This window comes from Dromaius novaehollandiae, chromosome 4 (assembly GCF_036370855.1).
Source record: "Dromaius novaehollandiae isolate bDroNov1 chromosome 4, bDroNov1.hap1, whole genome shotgun sequence".
Lineage (NCBI taxonomy): Eukaryota > Metazoa > Chordata > Aves > Casuariiformes > Dromaiidae > Dromaius > Dromaius novaehollandiae.
The window spans coordinates 38,856,552-38,878,611 of record NC_088101.1 but is presented as its reverse complement, the minus strand read 5'-3'; the positions used below and the strand labels follow the sequence as shown (position 1 = coordinate 38,878,611).

Sequence of the window (22,060 nt, the reverse complement as noted above, 5' to 3'; positions counted from 1 at the left end):
AAATGGTTTAATCATTCAGCATAGTGCTGTTTCTGTAAAGGTCTGTATACCAGATATATACAAGAAATGCATAAAAGAAACAGCAAGTTGGTATTCCTGCCGGTAGAACATTTTTTGTTGTAGCCATTGGAATACCTCTGGTTAGTTCAGTTTCCCCAGATGCACCAACCTCTGTCTGCCTGCCCCGAAGACATTGCCTTGCATGCCATTCCTTGGGCAAATCACACATAGCAAACCACAGTTTCATCTTGAAACGGCATAAAAAGATAGCCTGGCTGTCCACAAATGTATAAATGCTTTCCATGTATTGCTTGTTTCTTATTCCCACTGTTATGGTTAAGAAGGCAAGGGTCTTACGGTCAGTGGGAAGCAGGGCAGGGTTAGTCCTGAGACTCTGGCATCTATCACGGGGCCACCTGTTCTTTTTCTGGAACAATTTCTAAAATGCTGTTACCAGCTTCGTAGTGGGACTTGTTAGGATAATCCTGTACACTCCTCAGAGTATATTTCAACTGCTTAGAAATGAAGACTATATTTTGCCTTTTTTTTTACAGGCATTAGAAAGCGAGTTTGTTTCCTGCCAGCTTCACCAATGGATTGATCTGATTTTTGGCTACAAACAGCAAGGACCAGAGGCTGTTAGATCCCTGAATGTATTCTACTATTTGACTTATGAAGGAGCTGTAAACTTAAGCTCAATAGCAGATCCTGTATTAAGAGAGGTAAGTTTGCACTTTAAATATTGTTGACCAATGTGCTGTTGCAAATGTAAAGATTCCATATTGTTTAAGGTGATCAGTGAATGTTCAAATCTTTGCTTTCTTTTGTGGTTTGGCTAAAGGCCAGTCAAATGCAATGTGCCTGAAACTTAGGAAACCACCCACCACAGACACAAAATAATTGGAGAACAAGCATGCAAGTTGTTCTTAAACTTTGTGCATCTAAGTTCAGCACAAACTGGGTGCTAATACACAAATAAAACTTCAAGGATTGCTTCTTTTGCTGGGGGCAGTCCTTTTGCTCACTAATTAATACTGGGTCTTAATGGAAAATGAAGGTGAGCAACCTTGATTTGGCTTGCACTTTTGGATTAACTTTTACACTGTTAACATTGTCTTTTAATGTTGCATAGGTACTACACATCAAACACTCTGTAATTTTGTAGTTTTCAATATCTTTGTTTGGCTTGTAGGATATCAAATCCTAAAAAAAAAGGATAGTAATGCTAACTTGTCCTGTATTTTTCATATGCAAAAGTATATATTAAATCATTGGGATGATCAGTAGTCTTTTACTCAGACTCAGCACCATTTGGAAAAATCTGTTTTCTAAAATATCCCTCAGGATATTTGTGAGCTTAAAGACTTCCCTGCCCTGCCTAAATGGCTGTATTGCAAAAAAAAGAAAAAAAAAAAAAGAAAAGAAAAGAAAAAAAAGGAATGGAGGTGGTTAGAGGTGATTTTTGATAGGGGTTACTTCCTCTGTTCAGAGCAATTCACTGGAACCAATTATAACTGTAAGTATGTTAATTATAGAGTAAATGTAACTGGTACTTGGTCATCAAATATTCTGAGTCACTAAGAACAAAGCAATATGAATGCTTTAGATAATTGTATTTAAAAGCATGGCTAGATGTATACCTGCGGGAAGTATGTATGTGAAATGAATGAAAACAAGAACGATGACAGTTCTGTTTCCAAACATTAGTACATTTGTACGTACTGGCCGTCTGATTGTTGGGGCACCTCGACAGCCTCTGTACCTTGAGTCACATCATAGCAGCAGTGTGGGCTGTACCTAGCGTGTGGGTGCAGCGCAGAGGTTTGGGGCATGCCAGGCAGGTAGAGGTGCACAATGGCTGGGTTTACTAACAAGAGTGGTGGCAGGATGTCATAGTTCTTTAGGTTGCAGTCAACCTGCAGATTTCATGTTGGTCCACTAAAGCTAAAATAAAAATGAGCCAAAATAGACATGTTGCATATAATTGCTTTTAATTGGAGCTAAGAGGAGAGATATTGGAATGCTTGGCTTGTAAGAAAAATTATCACCTGGATTTGAAACAGTTATTGGCCAAGGATGACGGACGTGACTGGTCACCCCTTCATTTTTTCATTTCTTTGGTAATGTTTGTCCACTGTACTCTGACAAGGAAACACTCTTTAAGAGTTATTATTAGACTCTCCAAGTGCTAGGTTTAAATGCGAGCTGAAAAAAGACTGGGAATTGTGTATAATTAATATTGGTTCAGTCTTCAGTGTTAATTTCAACATACTCTTAATGTGAAATACCGCTTTGACTGTACGTCTTTACACACCCTTTTATATTAAGATCTTCTTTCCTTTGTGATTCACCTAGCATAATATAAATGTTACTTTTTACCAAAGCATTGCTTTTTAAAATTCCACTCCTCTTATAAAAGACTGACTGTATATGTATATTGGTAGAGAAAGCATAAAAATAGTCTCTCAGTAAAAGGACATTAAATGATGAAACTAATAATTGAAATAATACTGACCAAAATAACAGCCACCACACACAACATTTTTGTGTAGTTTTTAACTTTTCAAGAACAGCTGTATAACTGTGACCTGTTTTATTTATGTCGTAGCCTGAAAAAGGGTAATCTAAGACTGAGGAAGTTAAAAACCTATCTGAAAGTGTGGGTTGTTTCAAGAGAGGCATCCACTTTGTACTTCTATATATATTTTAATATATTTTGTTACCAAACCTTTAGAGTTTGTCATGTTTTGTTGTGCTTTACTATAATGTTTCTTATTTTTGGATTGTTCTATACATTCTGAGCTGAGTGGCATAAAAAATGAAACTGAGAGTGCCATTGAGTTCCTAAATAAGGAATAGCTTATCAGCAGAAGAATTTTGAAACACTGCTGATGTCAAGAATTGACAAATGCAGCCAGCAGAATGAATGTTTTCTGTAATATTTTCTTCTGTGTTATTTGAGGATTGGTCCAATGGAATAATTTTATTCAGTGTTTTTCAGCCTAATTTTAAGTAGGTCAAAGAGGATATTCTAACAGTAGAAAGACTTCTGTTGAGCAAGGTATCCCTTCCTATTTACATTTATTTTGTAGTAGCATATTTTTGTATTATATACATGTGTATATGTAATTTAAAATGTTACACATGATCAACTCCGATACGTTATTGATAACAGTGCAAAGAGATTTAATGAGTGTCATCACCAATGGTGAGTTATTCTGGTTTTACTCAGGAGTAAAGATGAAAGTAATAAAAAATCTGGTTGTGCGTATATCTGTGTGCATAATCCTTCTATATCTATGTGCTAAATGAATTTATCATGCACCTTTGACAGCCTCACCTTCTTCCTGCTTACTAATCCATCTCCCCGAGGACCTACACTAGCATTCTGTACTGTTGAGCAGCTTCAATCAGTGTTTATTTTTCTCCTTAAATCAGCTTGCCAGAAAATATTTCTCCTTTTCTCTCCCAAAGTCCTGGTTAGAGGCCAAATGAGTTTCTGATCTGGGCAATTAATAGTATTTTTAGACAGGCATGACATTGCAGATTTAATATCTGTTTATTACGGAAGAATTAAACTGGGAATTTTATTCTAGATTTCTGGGAAGGATGCTTTCACCCTTCTTTCTTCCTCTCGGTAGGATTCAAGGTTTGGGGATTTAAATCCTGTCAGTTGTAGTAGAAAATACAGTTTTATTTGCAAACCTAAGACAATCAGAAGCTTCTGTATACTCCGAGTTGCAAGTTACTAAGGATTATGCATCATATGGAAATAATAGCATGTGTTTAAGCCATGGCAATTTCTGAGCATAGCTGGTCTGAGAGGATATCCACTGCTAAGCCTGGACCACGTCAGTACTGAGAAGCCCAGGATGCATGTGTTTCTGAAGCATCTTCACAGAGACAGCGTATAGATGTTGGTGACCTAAGTCACCAACCTGAGGAGAGGCCACACACAGAACAAGAGTGGAAGGAACTGAGGACTGGAGGAGTTTAGGTTAATGCAGAATTTCCTTAGGTCTCCTAAACGGCTCCAACTGGCACCTTTATTTTTATAGGCAGTCAGGTTATATATATTACAAGGAGGAAACACTCGTCTAGGAAGGAAAACTACTTGATTAAAACCATATTCTAACTTTCTTTTTTTAAACTGAAAATGTAGAACTTTTACACCCTTTCATACTGCTGTGAACAATTTTTTCCTGCCATTCTTTCTGCCTATGGGAATAAAGGAAGTAAAGTATTTTGAAAGGATCTGACTGCTATAATAGAAAATTTTGAACTAAAATGCAAACCATGGGCCACATGCTACCTTTTGGCAGATAAACCCTGGGGAGTGCAAAGCTTGCATAATTCAAAGGCAGATCTCGGGGGGAGGGGAGCAGATCAAGAGAGGAGGGTTTGAGCTGGAGCCAGGGGGGAAGGGAGCCACAACCAGGGGAAGCAAGGTGAGAGACCCAGTCCATCCGCTGGCATATCTGTGCACATCTCATCCCTGCAGAAACCGTTCCTTCATCCTCTTCTTTTTTCTTCTAGCTACTTTAGCAGTGTTGTCATTGGCTCTGATCTTCGTGCTCACATATCTGGCTGAAGGAGGTTACAACTGCAGAGGGAAGTTACTGTTCAGTTGAGAAGCAGTAAATATCCCTTCTCTTTCCTGCGGAGAGTGTGGATTGTGCCAGGAGAGGTATGCTGTGTTGCTGCCTGCCATTGACTCCACCTTGAGCAGCATGTTCTGAGCTATGGAAGTCCTGCACCCAGCAGCTGCCCTAGGCGGGCTTCCTTGCTGTCCCCGTGGGAGAGGCGAGCAGTCGCCGTCGTGCAGATAAACATCCGCCGGCCCCTCAGGAGGGGACTTATGGCACTTTTTTCTTGCTTGTCACAAATTCTCTTTTGGAAAGAAAAAAGAAATTGAATTAGTTCTAAGCCATTCAGACAAGCAACCGATTATGAGGTGAAGCATGATCTGCAGAAAATAATTTGAATCTTGGACTGATTTTTGGATATTGCATTACTGCAATAATTACTTCTTGGTCAGAAGAATAGGAATTGCTGTTGTCTCTGACATAATCTAACAAAGGATCATCACGAATCTAGGCGGCGCTCAGAGTTATTAATTAAAAGCCCATTACCCCACTGATATCCCTGTGTGCCTAGAATAAACCCTGGACATGCCTAAACAGCAGGAAAGAGAATGAAGTTAATAGCGTGAAGGCAAAATATTACTTCGAGAACAAGTCATCAGTTTGCTACAGGAATCCTGGAGCCTCAGAGATACACTAGATTTTTTACCATATTTATCAAAAAGCACCTCAGCGTATTCTTTAAATAATTTTTTAAAATATCATATGCCATGACCACTGTACCCAATAATTTAGGAAGAGTGATGGTTTGAAAATTAGCAACAGTGGTTTGCAGAAAATGATAGAAAGTCCCATCCCCACATACTTTCATTGAGAAGTGATTTACTTTTAGCATAAGAGGAGTCCGTTGCGTTAGACTTTCTCCTTTGGAAGACAAGGCACCATTTTGTTAGATGAAAGCAGCCTGTTCAACATTAGGAAGCACAGCTTGCTCCATTCTGTCGGCACCTTTCTTTCTACTTCTGATATTGTGTTTCCATATGAACTGAGGAGTTTCAAAAATCAAGAATTGTGAAGAATCAACTTGGACATAGCATTTGGTATGTTATTTGAATGTGTCACTTCTGATTATATAAAGAGAGGAAATAATTCTTTTATTTTCTATCTCAGAGCATATGGCATAAATTGTTTCATGGATAATAGCTTTTAAATGTTGCCCCAGATTAATATCTTTAGGTGAGCTTTATGCATCTTGGACCTAGCTCTTATGAGTCTAATTTTTAATTTTTAAATATTTATAGTTTGAGAGACTTCTGTGCTTTCCAAAAGAAGCTGCAAGGATGTTTAGTTTACATGACCCCAGTTTCATGACAGCAGTAGCAGATCTGATATCTTATCCCAGAGAAAGCATTTTTGGCCTCTCTTTTAGCTGTGTTCGTAGTGGGGTTTAATAGCATATTTAAGCTCTAACTCAGCTGGAGAACTCTGACAGCAGTGAATCTTTCACAAAGTATAAACACAATTTGTATTTATAGCATAGTTAACATTTACTAAATAGTTGGGAAAATGATCAGTCTGTTTTTAGCAGGTTGGGCACAGTCTTTGTTGTGGCTGCAGCGAGTTTTATAAAGTAGGATAAAGTGATTACAAAATACTGTCACGGAACAGTGAATTTAGAAGTGTTGAATTCAGTAAGTGAAGAATTCATGTGGGCAAAATTCAAAGTATTGTAGAAACAACCCCTGAATCCTCTCTGGCCGGAAGTGTGCTACACAGATGGTACGCATCACATTGTACAGCACAGGAACAGCGTGAAAAGCCAAATAAATGTTAAGAATTGATCTAGTTTTAATTGAAAATCTATATGAAAATAGCGTTCTACGGAACCAGGCTTAGGAAGACTGTACTCGAAGCGAGCATCCTGATTTACTGGCTCAGCAGAGGTAGACTTGTCAGCTGCAAGCGGACCCAGGCCCGATCTTTCCCCGTGGAGGCACCCGGCGGCGAGCTGCGTGGCGCGGGTGGGCCCTCAGTTGCCGTTGCGGGTGGCGCTTCCCGCCACCCCCTGAATCGGGGCCAGCAACTCTGGGCGTGGGGAGCCTCCTGCAAAGAGGTGGGTGTTTTCTTCTGCTACAAGGAGCAGTAAAATAGCAGGAGCGTAATTAACACCACTGCTTCATACCATTTACTATTCTCGCATCCCAGCTCACACTGTGGTCTATCTGTGGTGTTTGAGTAAACAGGCAAAACGAGGATAGGCAAGGATTTACTGTGGTATCTGGGAGGTGTGGCGCTGCTTTGATTCCATTTAACCCAGTCTTTGACATGACGAATGGCATTTTATTGCCCTTTGTCTTAACTTACATGTTTACTCCAGTGCTTAGAAACAGACATAAAAGTATTCAGCTAAATTTCAATGCAGCAAGATATTTGACCTGAAGGTTCTCTTTGTGCTCGCCACAGAGTGGATTCTGATTTTATTTGGTGTTTCTCCTGTTCTAGCCGGTGGAAAAAAGGGTGATATTTTAGAGTTAGCGGAGGTAGGACTGAGATGCCTGATGTGTAACAACTAACAAAATAAAAATCCAAACAACTGCTTTGGCCGAGAATTGCAAAGCTTTTTAGAAGGAGGTAACTCATGTAAATTAGTTCTTCAATTCTGAGTGCTTGTTTTCTCAGCCCCTGATTGAAATTCAAAGGGTAGAAATTTTCCGTGCAGTCAGTTCACTCACCTCTTCTTGCTTGACCTGTCTTGTGGATCTATCAGAGCCACAGAGGGCTTGAGACCCCCTGAGCTCTTTACATTTTACTTCGTGCCTGGCTGGTCAGTCTTAGATATCTGACATATTTGGCCAGTGTTAAATGAGAACATGTAATCAAAAAGGTAAACAAGGGATGGAGCAAAGGGATGGAGCAAAGTGATGTTCATAATCTTCCAAAAATAACTTTCTGAATAGAAGAAGTTTTTCTACTTTTTTTTTTTTTTTAACCTTTTCTTCTACTCTGTGTGGAAAGGATGAGAAATATTAGCATATGATAACTGCAGTTATCATACACTAAGTCAGTTAGCCTTGAATCAGATGCGGATTGCCTACAGACATCTCATAATTTTTCATATCATCAGCATGCTTAGGTTATTTTCAGTTTCTTTATACAGTCCCACCAATATCTGTTTTGACTTTTACAATAATTAGGAAACTGCAGAGTTTTGTTTGGAATATTTTTATTGTATTTGTTTATTGTAATCTAAGGTGCCTCGCTCCTGAGTGTTCCCACTGTGTCTGCAGATGTGGCATTTATTTACCAAACTCTATTTTGTTAGTTATATTATATTAGAACAGTAGCTGCTTCTGCAGTGAGAATGCTTGAGGTCATGCTGGAGATACTTTGCCTCATTCAGTGTCCAAAAATCATGTCCCAGTTAGACATTTCAGTTTATTAGATGATAAAAAATGTTAATTCATTGCAGTAGAAAACTGAAATTAATATTTTACCCATCCTTTGAAAACAAATAGTTTAAACTTGTAGATTGTAGTTCTTAGTTTAAATAAATGCCTTTCTTAGCTTAGCAAAATAAGTTACTTAGCTGCTTTTTTACAGTTGTTACAGATTTTTAAACATCTGATCATGCAAGGCTTTTTAAAAAATGAGGTGCTGGGTTTTTGCGTCAGTATATTGACTTCCGTCAGATTGGAATGTTTTGATTTTAGCGAAGCTTTTCTATTTAAAGGACAGAAATGTTATCAGCAATGATGCATTTTGATGGAATGGAAACAGATTGGAACAGATCGCTTTCTTCCAAAGAAAAAAGTTTTAGATCAGAAAATTTGGAGTCAGCTGAGTAGCAAGTAGACTGTGTGAAAGTAGTAAGTTTTAGGAATTATATTTAGCTATTTAAAGGAGTGATACTGTTGTAAGTGAATGAATAATACTGGAAATCGGTGAGGTTTCAAGATACTGCATATGGGAATGACACTATTTTCTATGTGATGTTATTGATTTTAAATGGAAGCAATGAGCAGTTATTTTGAAATCTTCAGTTGCTGTACTGAATAGAGAAATTAATCAGTTTTGCTCTTGGTGCTCAAATAAAATTGAGACTGTTGCATTTTTTAAAATTGGCCCAGAGCAGCTTATGGTTTTTTGCTTGTACTGAAGTTTTATTTGCAGGTCTTTAAATTTGTCTTACCATCTTTTTAGACTCTCTTCCCTTTTTATTTTGTCAGTCTCTTTGAAGTAGTACCAGACCTGTTTTTCTAGTTCTAGTTTTTTTATCTGCTCCTTTTCAGTAGCCAGAGATTTAGGTGTTTTGAATGAGCACATCAGTGCTCCAGACAGAGATACTGTTTGAAATTATCCATGAACCCAGTGCCTCTGAACATTACTGAGTGACATTTGTTTCTGTTGGTTGTGTCTGCTCTGACTAACTGGTTTCTTTCAGATTGGCAGCTGGGATTACGCTGTGCTAGATGGACAGCCGCGTGAGCTGGGGCTTGCGGGAAGGCTGGCCTCCGCCGCTGTTTAATATGCCTGGAATGCAAGTATTCAGATCGGAGCAGCTCCGATGGCCCTGAGGGGAGTCTCCTGTATTTTCACAAACTGTGATTACTTCCCGTTTTACTTTAATGACTGCCATGTAATCGCCATACTAATTTGTCTGATCAAAAATGCTTAATCTTCTTGGTTCTCACAGAAAATTTCATAATGTAGCTTAGGAGCTGGATTAGTGTTTTGTTTTTAAAGGCATGGGGGAATGTATCCTCTCTTTGCTCCCTTGTACACTCATCTATGGAATGAAAAAGTACAACTCATATATTGAATCCTAAATAGCTTTAAGTAAAAAAAATCCAGTATGCCCCCCGGTATCTGTAGTTTGGGATTTGAAAAACCATGAGCGGTTAGGCTAGTAACCAACTTGAAACAGGCAACTGGAATACCTTCAGCAGACACACGCAAGGAGCTTAACTAAGAAAATAATAAGAGATTATACAAATGATGTACTTTTTGGAAGGAAGCTACAGGGAAGGAAGAAACCCTCTTTCCTTCCTTTATGTTTGATGGCTCTCATTTCTACGTTTTTATGTCATTTCCTTGTGTAATGTGGCATGCTCAGTTTTGTTACACGTATCCCTAATGTACCGCAGCAGGCAGAGGTTGGCCGCTTTCTGCTTCCTAGCAAGTTGCTAGTGTGCATTAGTAATGTCCCCCTCTGCAGGTTGTTGACAGTATTTCTGCCCACACTCCTGCTCTGAAGCCATAAACCTATGTTACTTGGACAGAGGTAGTAACATTAGCTGCCTGCAATAGTAATCCTTTACGGTCTGCTTAGTTAACAGAGGGTCTATGATAAACATTTTTCAGGCACGTTCAACAAGCGTAGAGAATAGTATGTAACTCTTGATCTTGTAGTTTCTTCTCTTTAGTCTTTCTTCCCTCCTTACTCCCTGCCCTCCCCAGCCATTCGTTAGGTTTCAAAGCCATTGTAGGCATGTTTCCCTTGAAACTGTACGTTAAGGAAATGGTTAAATTGATTAAAAAAAAAAAAGTATTGAACTGGTTCACTACAGAAGGGTTGGTTTGTGAAGTTGAAAAAGCAGAGCTACGTTCTATTTCGGCATGAAGAAATTAGGCTACTCATTTTATTTTTAAAACAGCGGATGTAAGTGTGTGAATTTATGATACTAACATTTGAGTGCTGTATTTTTTCCCTGGGTCAAGTGTAGTGCAGTGTCCCCAGGGCAGATGCATAGTCAGCAAGCGTATACCTTGTTTCTGAAAAGTATTTTGCCATTTTTCACAATCTTGATCTGATGGGAATTATTATAAAACAGCAGGAGATGGTACTACGAAGAGCTTCTCTTCTGTAATCTTTAGCTTGTTTCAGCAGTTTTATCTAATTGTTATGAATCCTGCTTGTTCTCTGGTTAGTGTCATCTGGGCTGTAGTCCTTGAGAAATTTAACTAAGAGCCTTGCTGTAGCATTGTAAGTAACTATCTGGTCGGAAAAGGTTTTCTGATCACTTGTTATCAAAGCTTGATTTTAATCACCGTCCCATGGGGAGAGGAGCTAGTCAGTGAGCCCCCAAGCCATTTAGCTTCACTGTCTGAAGGGAAACCTGTCAAATAGTGTGTTCTCTGGTGCTGTAAAGCAACATCTGGGTGGAAGGAAAGGGAAAGCAAGTAATCATAATTGCATATCACTCAAGCCAGTAGAAATCACTGAGGAACATGTGTGTAAACCTTTTTGAATATTGAAAAGTGAGGTAGGAGCAGCAGAGAGCCAAAGTAATTATTTTTGCAAGGACTGTTATTTTCTGGACATAAATGCAGGGTAGAGAGAGGGAGGATGAACCCAAAACCTTTGCTGTCCCTAACACACATGCTGAAAGAGTACATATTACATTGCATGATGTTATTTCATCTGGGCTTTCAAACGTTTGGCATTTAACTCCTACTGGTTTGAGAATTACTGAAAATATTCACATGCAGATTTGTAAAGGCAGAGAGTAGCCTCCAATTTTCCAAGTCAGTACATCAGCATACAGTGAGCATGATAGGAGAGTGACTCTTGTAACTGTTCAAACTGCATTCAGACTGCGGCGTGCGTTTTGACGTGGCTACTTCACGTTTGACGTTTGGCCTCTTCAGACAATTTGGTGTTTTGTGCCTGAGCATGCATGATGAAAGCAACTCTTAACTAGTCTCTTTAAGGGCCTTTAAATCTGGAGTTAAATAACGTGTGTCTTGCCTTTTCATTCTGTGGGCCTTCATTTCAGGATTTGAGTTCAAAACTTGGAGACCATTTCATTCTTTCTCTGTGACACTCACTGCACTTCCCCCTTTTCCCTCCCTCCCTCATATTTAATTTTATAGTTCTTTCAGACATAAACATGAGAAAAAAAGCAATTTTGATTTAGTTTGAGTGTTGCTGCAAAGAAAAGTAACAAACATCTGTTTTTACCTTAACTGCATCCATATGTTCAACCTCCCCATCACCCTCCTTCTCCAAAAATTTACAGCCGTATTTGGTGGGTACTGCATGCTGTTGAATTAACTTTCTTCACAGTTAGATTAGAGGGTGAATTCAGAGACTGAAAATGTCTATGCTAAGCAGTGGCCAAAACCTACATTATAGCTAAGCCAAGTTTTCATTTGCTTTTCCACTCTTCCTTTTTTAATTTGCCTCCCTATTTCCCCTCTCCCCCTCCCCACCCCGCAGAAAAAGAGGCAATCAGGAGATTTTAGGAACAGGTTAAGGTGGTAATCAGATAAATTTTAACTTGTGAAATTTGCTTGAGATTGTCATGTTTATAAATTAATTAACATTTGAGAAACCATATTTATCATATAAATATGTGGTTTGGGATGTGTATTGTGTGGATTATTGTAAAGGATTAGCTAGCTTGTTTCATTTTATTACTTCTGGTTGTAGCATCTGGAACAATTCTGGCCTTACCAAAGTTTTGTTGTTGTAGAGGATTAACAGGAAGAAGGCTGTTTTACTGAGATATTTGAGGAGCAGTGAAACAAAATGTTGAATGATACTCTCTTTTACTTTGTGGTATGCAGCATGCTTTCAGAGATAAGAGTGTGTGATAATAAAGATATCTTTCACACAAAGGTTATTCCTTTCCAGTTACATGATGCCTTTAAGAAAAATTACACTAGTTATGCAAATTTTCCAAGTATTTGTACCTACAATAATTTAAATTCTTGTATGCTCCAGGGAGATTCAACAATGTGAGAATACGTAGCCTTCCTCTGCCACTGGAAGAAGCTGGCTGTCTCTGAGTAATACTGACTAATGCTATTAGTAAGTTTTCAAGAAAATGAAGTTAGAAGCTGGGCTATAATTTGTTAGAACGTGAGTTGATGACTTGTTGACTGATGGTCAATTTATTGCGTATTCTCAGGTGAGTGGTAGCTTTTTTCTTCAAAGGAGGTATTAATTATCTCTCTGAGGAAAGGATTGTCTGCTCCTAGCTGATTTTCTTTGACAGATTGAACAAAAGTTTGAGTGACATCTGGTGGCTAAAATGCCCTGTATTTCTCTTTCTCTTGTTATGCAAATTGGAAGAGAAGGGATTGATTCTGGCCCCACCATCACATGTTTCTGCTGATGGAGGGAGGTCCTCTTGCATCTTTTTATATGGAAGAGACTGAAAGCTCATCCGAACATGTACTGTTGACGTCTGGATTGATTTTGAGTACAGTCTGGGATGAGGAAATAATCATCTGGGGGTGCTAGTGCAATGTCTTGGTTATAATGAAGAAGTCTTGAAGCCTAAGAACAAAAATCTTTTCTTTTTTCTTGGTAACTAAAAGGAATGCAAGGAGTTGTGCTGAAGTCTAGCTGCTGTGTCTAGATGCAGTTGTCCAAGTGTTGTTACCTTGATCTGTACTTGACAGTTTTACAGATTTCTGTTCGCTCTCTGAAAATGTGCAGTAAGGAGAGCCAACAGATAGCAATGTTTGTACCTGTATTCTGTGTATCGTTTTGAAGTTTTATCAAGCCTTGTTACCCTTTGTAGCACATGATCGGAGTTTTACTTTTCCTAGTTCTGTTGGCTAAAAGGGAAGGATGTGTCAGTGGGCTATTGCTTTCCTGGAAATGTAGGCTCTCGTATTTCTGGGAGAATCACATGGAACCTAATGAATCTAAAAAACTTGTCTGTGCCTGAACTGTAAATCCAAAACTCTAGTTTGGCATCTGCTAGAACATAAGCATGGATGCAGGTACTCTCTGTTAAAGACTGAAAATCGAGTTTGGTAAGAGATTTTCTGCAAGAGCATGAGGGGTATGTGTGTGGTCTGCATAGAGTTTGTGGTCCCTCCCCTAAGACCAGCTTTGGCAAAATCATTGTCCCCTTGGTCAGCAGTTTTACCAGTTCCTACAGAAAGCGAGTTGTGTGAAAATGGGCAGATTAGAGCAATGTCTATTTACCTGCACGTTGAGTGATTACTTAATACTTGTTTTTAATATCCCAGAGGGATTTTCTTCCTCACTGAGGAAGCTGCTGTTGTGTGGTCTAGGAGTGCGATAATGTCTGGCATTATGCGAGCCGAGCAGTGGGAGCATAACTATGACTCTTCCAGTTTTTATGTTGCTGGATAGCTGTGAGCTTCTCTGAGATCTGGACTGTGGAAAATAGCTTTCTGGCTGCTGATCTTTCATTGATTAAAGTAATTATAACATCTGATTTTTGTTCCAAGTCAGTGTGTGCTCTTGTTACAGTGATTGTATTTAAAGTGCTCTGCATTAATACATCATATCTTGAGTTTACTTTTTCCTTTCTTAGTACTGACACTGTATAAGGGAGTATAATTTATAGAGGTAGCATCCTGTAATGGGAGTGGGAATAAAAGGACATACCAAATTTTACGAGTAAGACAAAACTCTGACTCCCTTTAAATGCTGATTGTAGGCTATGTGGAAATGGATGCTTCCGTTATGACTGTAGGACAGAATAAAAAGAAGTTTACAAGTCTGAAGCTTATAATTTCCTCTTGTTATCCATTGTATTTTTAGTTCTATCTAGAAGACATGCATGGAGTTGTGCTTCAAGATTTTACTCATTTTGGATAATAATTAGGAAATATTTGATAGGAAATAATTGGTAGATCCTATAGACTCTGTAGTAAAATTGTAACATGCATGGAATAACTTGAATCCAGGGTTGTTCTAGCACTGGCCTAGAGGGCCAGTTCTTCTGGCCTATGTTCTTCTGGTCTTCTCTCAGTGCAAAGCAGAATTCCTATCTGCTATCAAACATAGTCCAATCAACCTGCAAGTAAATGTAAGTAAATCCTTTTAATCTGGATATTCTGAGACAAGCAGCTTCTTATGGAGACAGTGGAGTTGCTGACCAATATGGTGATGTTTTGCCTCATCTCTTGAGGGACCTCATATTCTGTGCCCTTGAAGTCTCTAGCCACAAGACCCAGCCTGGAATTTTAATGTAGCATCTCTAGTCCCTGGGAAGGGGACTCTGGTGGGCTTACTCAGCGTTGCTGTTTCATGAACCTGATGTTGCTATTCCTCAGAAAGTTCTCATTGAATCTCAGCATTTGCATGTCAAATTATGGCCAGGTTTTTGATAGAGTTGCTTATTCAGCAGTTCCAATACCGTAGCACTTCTTGAAGATTAAGGTGCTCCTGGCGTGGGGAAGAGTGTTAGAATCTGCCCATAGAGTCATTGAAGCTCTTATTCTAGTGAGGTAGGTGTTTCAAAAACCTTTCCAAATGTAGTAAGGTCAAGTGTTTTGGATTGCATGTTTCCTATCTCAGAGCATGATTATTTTGATGATCTTAAAGCCTCGGGTGCATTCCACTTTTGGTTTTGTTCTTTCTGTAACAGGTGAGTGTTATGTGTGCCAGTAATAACCTTTATTATTATCTAAAAATAATTCTTTTTAGGAATAAAATCAGCATGTTTACCATTTTCTCAAAATCACAATTTTCTTGAAAACTTTAATGGGTACTAAAATGGAACATGCCATGTAAGTATAAGGACCCTCAAGGTATGCTGAAATTGTTGAACCATAAAAAAGAAGAATCTTGGAGAGAGCAAACATAATATTCTAAAAGCTAAGGAAGTGGTGAGTGGTTTTGTGTTTAAGTGCTCCACTTGAAACACTTTACAGGGGCCTGATTTTCAGGAGACTTCCTTTGAAAATAGGGCTTGCTGATGCCTCACCTTAGATACTCAACATCACTAGATGCTTTTGAGAATGTAGGGTTCAAAGCACTGTCAAATTACCATACAACAGAGAAATCAAAGTATCTGTGCATATGCAAGCTGGTAGCCCACAGTGAATGCAAAGTAATTTGACTTAGTTAAACTCACAACGAGAGACTCAAACTAAGCTGAATTACTTCAGATTTTCTATAGGATTAGTGTGATCCTGTGGATAGTGCACTTGTCTGATAAGAAATAACTTGTTAAGTTTTCGTTGTTTGATTTTTGTATTTGAGTCACCAGGCCCATATGTGGCAACATAGAAAACTAGTTGAAAATGTATAGGCAAGAAGTATAAGTTCGTACTTACCTAATAAAGCTCATACTTACATAATTTCAGAATAATTATCTTTAAGAAGTTACAAATTTTCATATAGCACCTATGAAGAAAGCGATCAAGTATGTTGCTAAAGATTTAGAGAAACTTTAAAAAAAAATTGTGCTTCATCTTCAAGTTCTCCTTTAGTTGTATTTGATATTAGTCTTGCTGTCGGTAGTTTAATGCATCCTAAAATTTTTTTGTTTCTCTGAATAAAGATAAAAGTATGAAAAAACTCAGTGTAGCTTTCCTTGTAGTTATTGCTAAGAAACCGGGAAATAGAGTTTAAATAAAAAGTAGAACACTTTTTTGGTACCTATAGAAACTTTTTAAAAATTAGCTTTTGTGTCTAAGTTATGATGCAAACAGGATAAGCCAGTGTTAGAAAGGAAAAATGGAGCCAATAAAGAGGATTTCTGATTATAATAGCTGGTTTCTGTTTAATATCATTGAGCAGGATAAGGTTTTGCAGAGTTTCTCATGGAAATAGCATCCACAGTACTAAAATGATTACCTCATTCTTCGTACCAGTGCCAAGCACTTAGCCCCACAGTGAACACACAGGGTTGATTTTCAACATGAAACAAGCCAGAAGTGTGGAATGACATTTTCAGGTGACAGTTATGGTTCTATTGCCTGTAATTAGCACCTCTTAACATGCAAACCTGCCTGTGCCCTTTCCAGGCTGTTGAAGCTCAAATACGAAGTTTTGGACAGACTCCTTCCCAACTGCTCATAGAACCACATCCTCCAAGAAGTTCTGCCATGCAGGTGGTAAGTAGCATGTTAACTCTTTGTGACCAACCATGTCGCTCACTTCCTTTGCTATTTTCAAATTACCATACCGGCTACTTTGTTTTTCTTTTTTTTGGTCGTGGAATTGTGTTATTAAAAATAGCAGATGAGTTACGAGTTTGTGGGTCTGTTAGTGCATGCAGTCCTTAACTGTTATTTTATTTATTGCTAAAAGGATTGTTTTGATTCCTAGTACAGCCATCTTTTGTCAGTATAATCGAAGAACACTTCATCGGTTTGTTTTGTTGATACCATACCTGTACAGGTGAGAGCCAGTCATCGTGGAGAAAATTTAGTTAATCTTTGGCAGATTCCTCAAGAAGCATGGATTTAGGAGGTGGAACTTCCTTGTCTTTTCCCCCAGGCATAGGTTTTCCCCTAAAACCGGGATTACTAGGAATTCATGAGCTGAAACTTGCATGGCAAAGAATGTGACTAAATGTGTTTTGCAGTAAAGCTAGGGTGATAAAATCCAGGCAGGGAGCATTAACATGCTTTCCCTTTTACCTCTACTCGTGTCTAATATAATTTTATTATACAAACTATTATTTTATTACTGATTACTTTCCATATCACGTTGTGTGCAGTCCCGGGTCTAAAATATCATTTGTGTTGTCACAGATCCAGAACTAATTATGTTAAGTGATACTGTGACAAGTGGAGCAAATGGTTCGCTAATTCACAACTTTTTCAAAAGGTTACGTTCCCTTGCTGCTAAGACAGGCGTTTTGTAACGAAATATAGAAAGGGAGATTTTCCTCTTGTTTATGCTGTAAACTGTATATCCTACTCTGATGGACCAGGGTTATTCGATTACAAACCCATCTGAAAAGCAAGAGCCTTTAGAGAAGGCCCACAAAACCCTGAAATTTTTGCAACGTAACTTCCAAAGTGTGTGCAATAGGAATGTAAGAAATGTAAGCTTTCTTGTCAAATTGAGCTGCTAGCCTGTCCCAAATGGCCACGTGCCATGCGTTGTACACGAGGCTTGCTCCGCTGACCGCCCCCTCTGCCATGCGTTGTACACGAGGCTTGCTCCGCTGACCGCCCCCTCTCTGCAACCTTACGCGTTGACAACTGCGCTGGAGGCGCCTGCCTGCTCTGGAGCCCCATGGGCTGGGGGATGCGGGCGACCATGCTGATGTGGGCTGACCCGGCCCATCGCACCTCTCTCACACCTAGCGTCCCAGGGCAGGGGAGGCGGCAGCCCACTGCAGTGGCTGGGGTGTGCTCACTGGCAGAGGAGCCCTGCCAATGGGGGCAGGCGGGGGCCCAGGTGCCCTCGATGCATGGTGCTACGTGCCGGCGTCCCTCTTGTGCGGTGCCGGGCCCTAGGCTCTTGCCCCAGACTTACAGAGGCTGGGTTCAGGAAGGGCAGGAACGTGAGGAGCTGATCGCTGGCACATTAGTGAGACCCATTCTTGTATGAATACATTTGATGCCACTAAGCAGTTTGGCTGGTTTTTATTATAATATTTTGCATGATGGTGAATTAGTAAGTATTGAGTATATAATGGAAGCAAGTAAGTTCTGTGACGTTAACTGTTTCTAGCTCCTGGGGTTTTTGGGCTGACATGCACATGGAAACAAAACCTTAGTCCTCCACTTATTTTAACCCCTTTTGCAGTTATTAATGCATAAAAATTTTATAGTATTTTCAGCTTTTTAAAAGTAGTATTAGTCTTTCCTGCAGCTGAAATATAGTGAAGATCTTTTCTCTGTCGCCAGTCTGAACGCTTTTTAGTTGCACTAAGTTTTTTGTTTTCGTGTGTGTGTGTGTGTGTGTGTGTGTGTGTACGCATGAATACAACCGAATTGAAAGCTACCGCGTGCTGTGTTAAGTGCACAAGCCATAATATACACCAGGTGTAGTAATTAGCAGTCACACGAAGGCTGCCTATTTGTCTGGTTTTGCTGCTGTTGCTGTATCCCCCTGTGTTTTCCACCATCAGATAGCTGGATTTAATTGAGGCCACATCAGATGAGGCATTACTGACACCTTTAATTGAATGAGCATCCAGGGAGGATTAACTCATAATATTGATTGGCTTTTAGCCACTTGCTCAGAAGGGTGTCTGGGTAGCTTATTAGTTGCTTTTATTTACACCTTTGTGCAAAGAATGTAAGTAGGAATTCATAGAGCAATATGTTTTTTTAAGTACTCTTAATAACTTTTTAAAAAGGAGTGATAATAAAAATGCAAATGTATTTAATTTTTTTATTAGTTCTGTATAAATATACATTAAATGTATGCACTTACATACACATATATGTAATGAAATATTGCAGGTGGAAAATAGCTGAGAACACTTCATTAGTGTTCTAATTCTGTTATTAGAAAATGCTAGAGGAATATGGCTAACAGTAGCTAGGATGATTGTAGTTCTACATCTTAATGGATTTCTCGTTTTGCTGTGCAGCACAGTCAGAAACTCATTAAATTCTGCTTCTCCTTCTTGCATTTGACATCCAGATCTAAGTTCCTCAATATTTTGTTTCAACATTTGTAATGTTGTTAGATGTCTTACTTAAAAAGTTATTACTCTTTCCTATTTATTAAATTTGAAAACTAAAACCTAAAAATACTGTGTTGAAAATGAGTCTGGATTCATTCCTTCCCTTAAAAATTTCTAGAAACGATGTCACATAGTGTCTGTGATCACGTCCACTTTATATTCTTTACAGCTGCATTTAATTATGTTTGTCCTCTGAAACACATTTCAGTGAAGTCTTCTGCTTTGCATTCATAAATCTTATTTTTGTACACCAGAAATATATACAGAACATATATCTAGTGTATGTGTGTATCTGTTTATTTTAATGTGCTTTTATGTTCTCATCTGGCTTGTAAAGAATTGTAGTCTGCCAATTTAATGCAACTTGAGACAATCTCTGGGAGCAGGAATTTCTTTTGCTCACTTTTTTTTTGGGGGGGGGGTTCCCTCCTATTTTGGCATTGCTTTCCTTGACATGCTATCTCTGTAGATATGAAGGAGAATTCTTTTGGTAGAGACAGGCTATTGGAAACTTTTAGTATAATCTGCAGTGATCTGCAGCAAAGTTTGAATATAGACACCCACTGTTCAGCAAGGCTGTCAACTTAATTGTATACGTGAAAGAGGTCTCCCTAAAATGGTTGTTTCCACTAGTCTGTCTACTATTAGTGCATTTGCTTTCACTGCAGCTGCTATTGGAGCATGTGTATTTTAATCCAATCTTCCTTCTCTTGTCCTGTCCTGTCTTCTTTTCTCCTCCCCATGTTTTCTCTTCCCATGTATTTGGGTTCTTGTTGTGTGCACTCAACAGTATCTCCTCCTGCAGAGCCCGTTGATGTTCACAGACCAAGCTCAACAGGACGTTATAATGGTTCTCAAGTTCCCATCCAACTCCCCTGTCACTCATGTAGCTGCCAACACGCAGCCTGGCCTGGCCACTCCTGCTGTGATCACAGTTACTGCAAATAGGCTATTTGCTGTAAACAAGTGGCATAATCTTCCTGGTAAGTAAATTCAAGTAAATAGCATAAGGAATCACTGCAACCAAGTAGTATTTCCATTGTCTGTTTCAAAATTTGCTGTAGAAATGGTATAAATTTTAAGTATGAACTACTAGTCCAGTTCCTTGACACAACATGCTTTTCACATGTGCCACTTAGATTCTCCGTAAGGTCAGCCGAACCATTGTGTGATGAGGTGTGTAGTACACAAAAGGTGTGTAACAGCAAGCTATGCAGAAAAATACCTCTTTCCAGGCCATCAAGCAATATGCAAGAAGAAAAAACAATATATCACTATTTTATTATAATAAACAGTCACACTTGTTCTCTTGAATTTGTTTTCCAATCAGACGTCCAGATAATGGAAGCCTGAACAATATCATGTCTAAGGCAGGTTTTAAAGCACACACAACTTGCCTGAAATCTGTTTTCCTAGCTTTTTCTTGTTGATTATGAAAACCATGACCTAATCTTAAAGCCATTCAATCTGTATTAGAAGATAAAAATACATGGGAATTCTGTATCTTCTCTAAGTTAAACATCCCAAAGTTATTAGGTGCTCATATATTCGCCAGTATGACAGGAAAACAACATATTCATATGCATAGCAACCAATCAAATTAATTACCTTTAAAAAATGTGTTGGACTTGAGAATATAGCCATTCTGTTTTCAATTCCAATATCCTCTAATCCTTAAGGGACTCATCCTCCTTTCCTAAGTATGACAGCTTCAAGCCTGAGCCCTGAAAGGTAGTTTATTTCTTGTGCTCTGCAGTAAATTCCTATCTGGTCAAAGGCTTTTCAACAAAGGGAAAAAAGGGCTTCTACTTAAATAACTTAAATAGAAGATATTTGCACCAGAGTAGAACTTGCATCACTGAAATTCTTGCAAAGAAATTTGTACCAGTGGTCCTTGATTACAGTTTAAAGAAAGCCAGATGACTCCCACACTTTTTTGCTAACTCTTACAAATTACCTCTCAACATTGTGCAAATAGAAACATGTATGTATTATTTCCCCTACCCAAGAAATGCTTAAAAAGAGAGGTGGGAAGGAAGTGGGGAGGGGAGGCCTGTCTAGTTCACAAGTCATGAGCAAAAACTATTGACGATGCTCTTGTCATTTGTTTGGAAGGAGGATGACAACATCCTCTCATACCTTGGATGGGTGACCTTGTGCAGATAGTCCTCAGGCTTTTTTTTAAAAAAAATCTCTACAGAGATATAACAGTCATGGGAAGAGAAGAGGTCTTAAAGTGGTAGGAGTCGATTTTGATTTCCTCATGAGCCTGATGGTCTGTGAGCAAGCAACCAATTGCTGTGAATCGCAGCCTTCAGGTTTTGTTTTTTTCCTGACCTCTGAAAGGCAGAACAGTAAGCTGTACTTTTGCATCACTGTTTCTTAATTTGGAGTCATTTAACAGTTGTTCTGCATTTACAAACAACTCAATAAAACCTATACTTCAAAACAAACCAACAAAACCCAAGCAAACCCTAAAAACCTCCTCCCACACCTCTGAGAGCAAACCGATCATAGCTGCTGGCTGTTAATGGAATACTGCACCTAAGAGATCTGGATATGGATTCCTGAAACTAGCCCGCATTATTGTTGCCTTCAAATATTATACCAAAATTGGGATTTGCTAGAGTTAGAGGGCAGGTATCATTACTACTCTGCATCCTGCTGTGGGCTTAGCATTGTCTTTCCTAATAAAGCATCATGGTAAGAAAGTTAAGCTGCCAAGTGACCAGTTGTCACTGATGCGTAATTAAAAATCCCATTCCTGCTTTTGTATGCAAGTTTGGTGGCTTTACTGACAGCTAACGGCACTGATACCCAACAGAGTACCTCTGTTTTGGCATCGGGACTTCATAATGTTTTGTTCTGTGTTAGTGTTTCATTGCAGCAGAACTCTGACTTCTGTATTACTCCTGCAACCATGCTATTTCTACTGACCTATGCTTTGGAGGGTAGTTGTAGAAATCATAGGTGTAAGTATTTAGCCATTATTTTTAGTTCCACTTCCAAGAATGTTTTGTGAGCTTTGTGGTTTTCTGTTTGTTTGCTTGGGTTTCTTGTTTGTTTTTTTTTAGTGAAGCTGTGAAAAAAGGCTCTTTTTAACACTGA

General features: G+C 38.9%; 1 protein-coding gene across 4 annotated transcripts in view; it reads left to right on the top strand.

Moving 5' to 3' along the window:
- Positions 1-22,060, top strand: part of LRBA (LPS responsive beige-like anchor protein) — a 417,031-nt gene that overhangs the window by 357,102 nt on the left and 37,869 nt on the right. For 3 of the 4 annotated variants that reach the window (XM_064510803.1, XM_064510804.1, XM_064510802.1), the window contains exons 48-50: positions 555-722; positions 16,326-16,415; positions 19,743-19,935. In XM_064510803.1, the coding sequence (XP_064366873.1) occupies positions 555-722; positions 16,326-16,415; positions 19,743-19,935 (451 nt within the window). The remainder of the gene's footprint in view (positions 1-554; positions 723-16,325; positions 16,416-19,742; positions 19,936-22,060) is intronic. The other variant, XM_064510805.1, reaches the window with a different exon arrangement.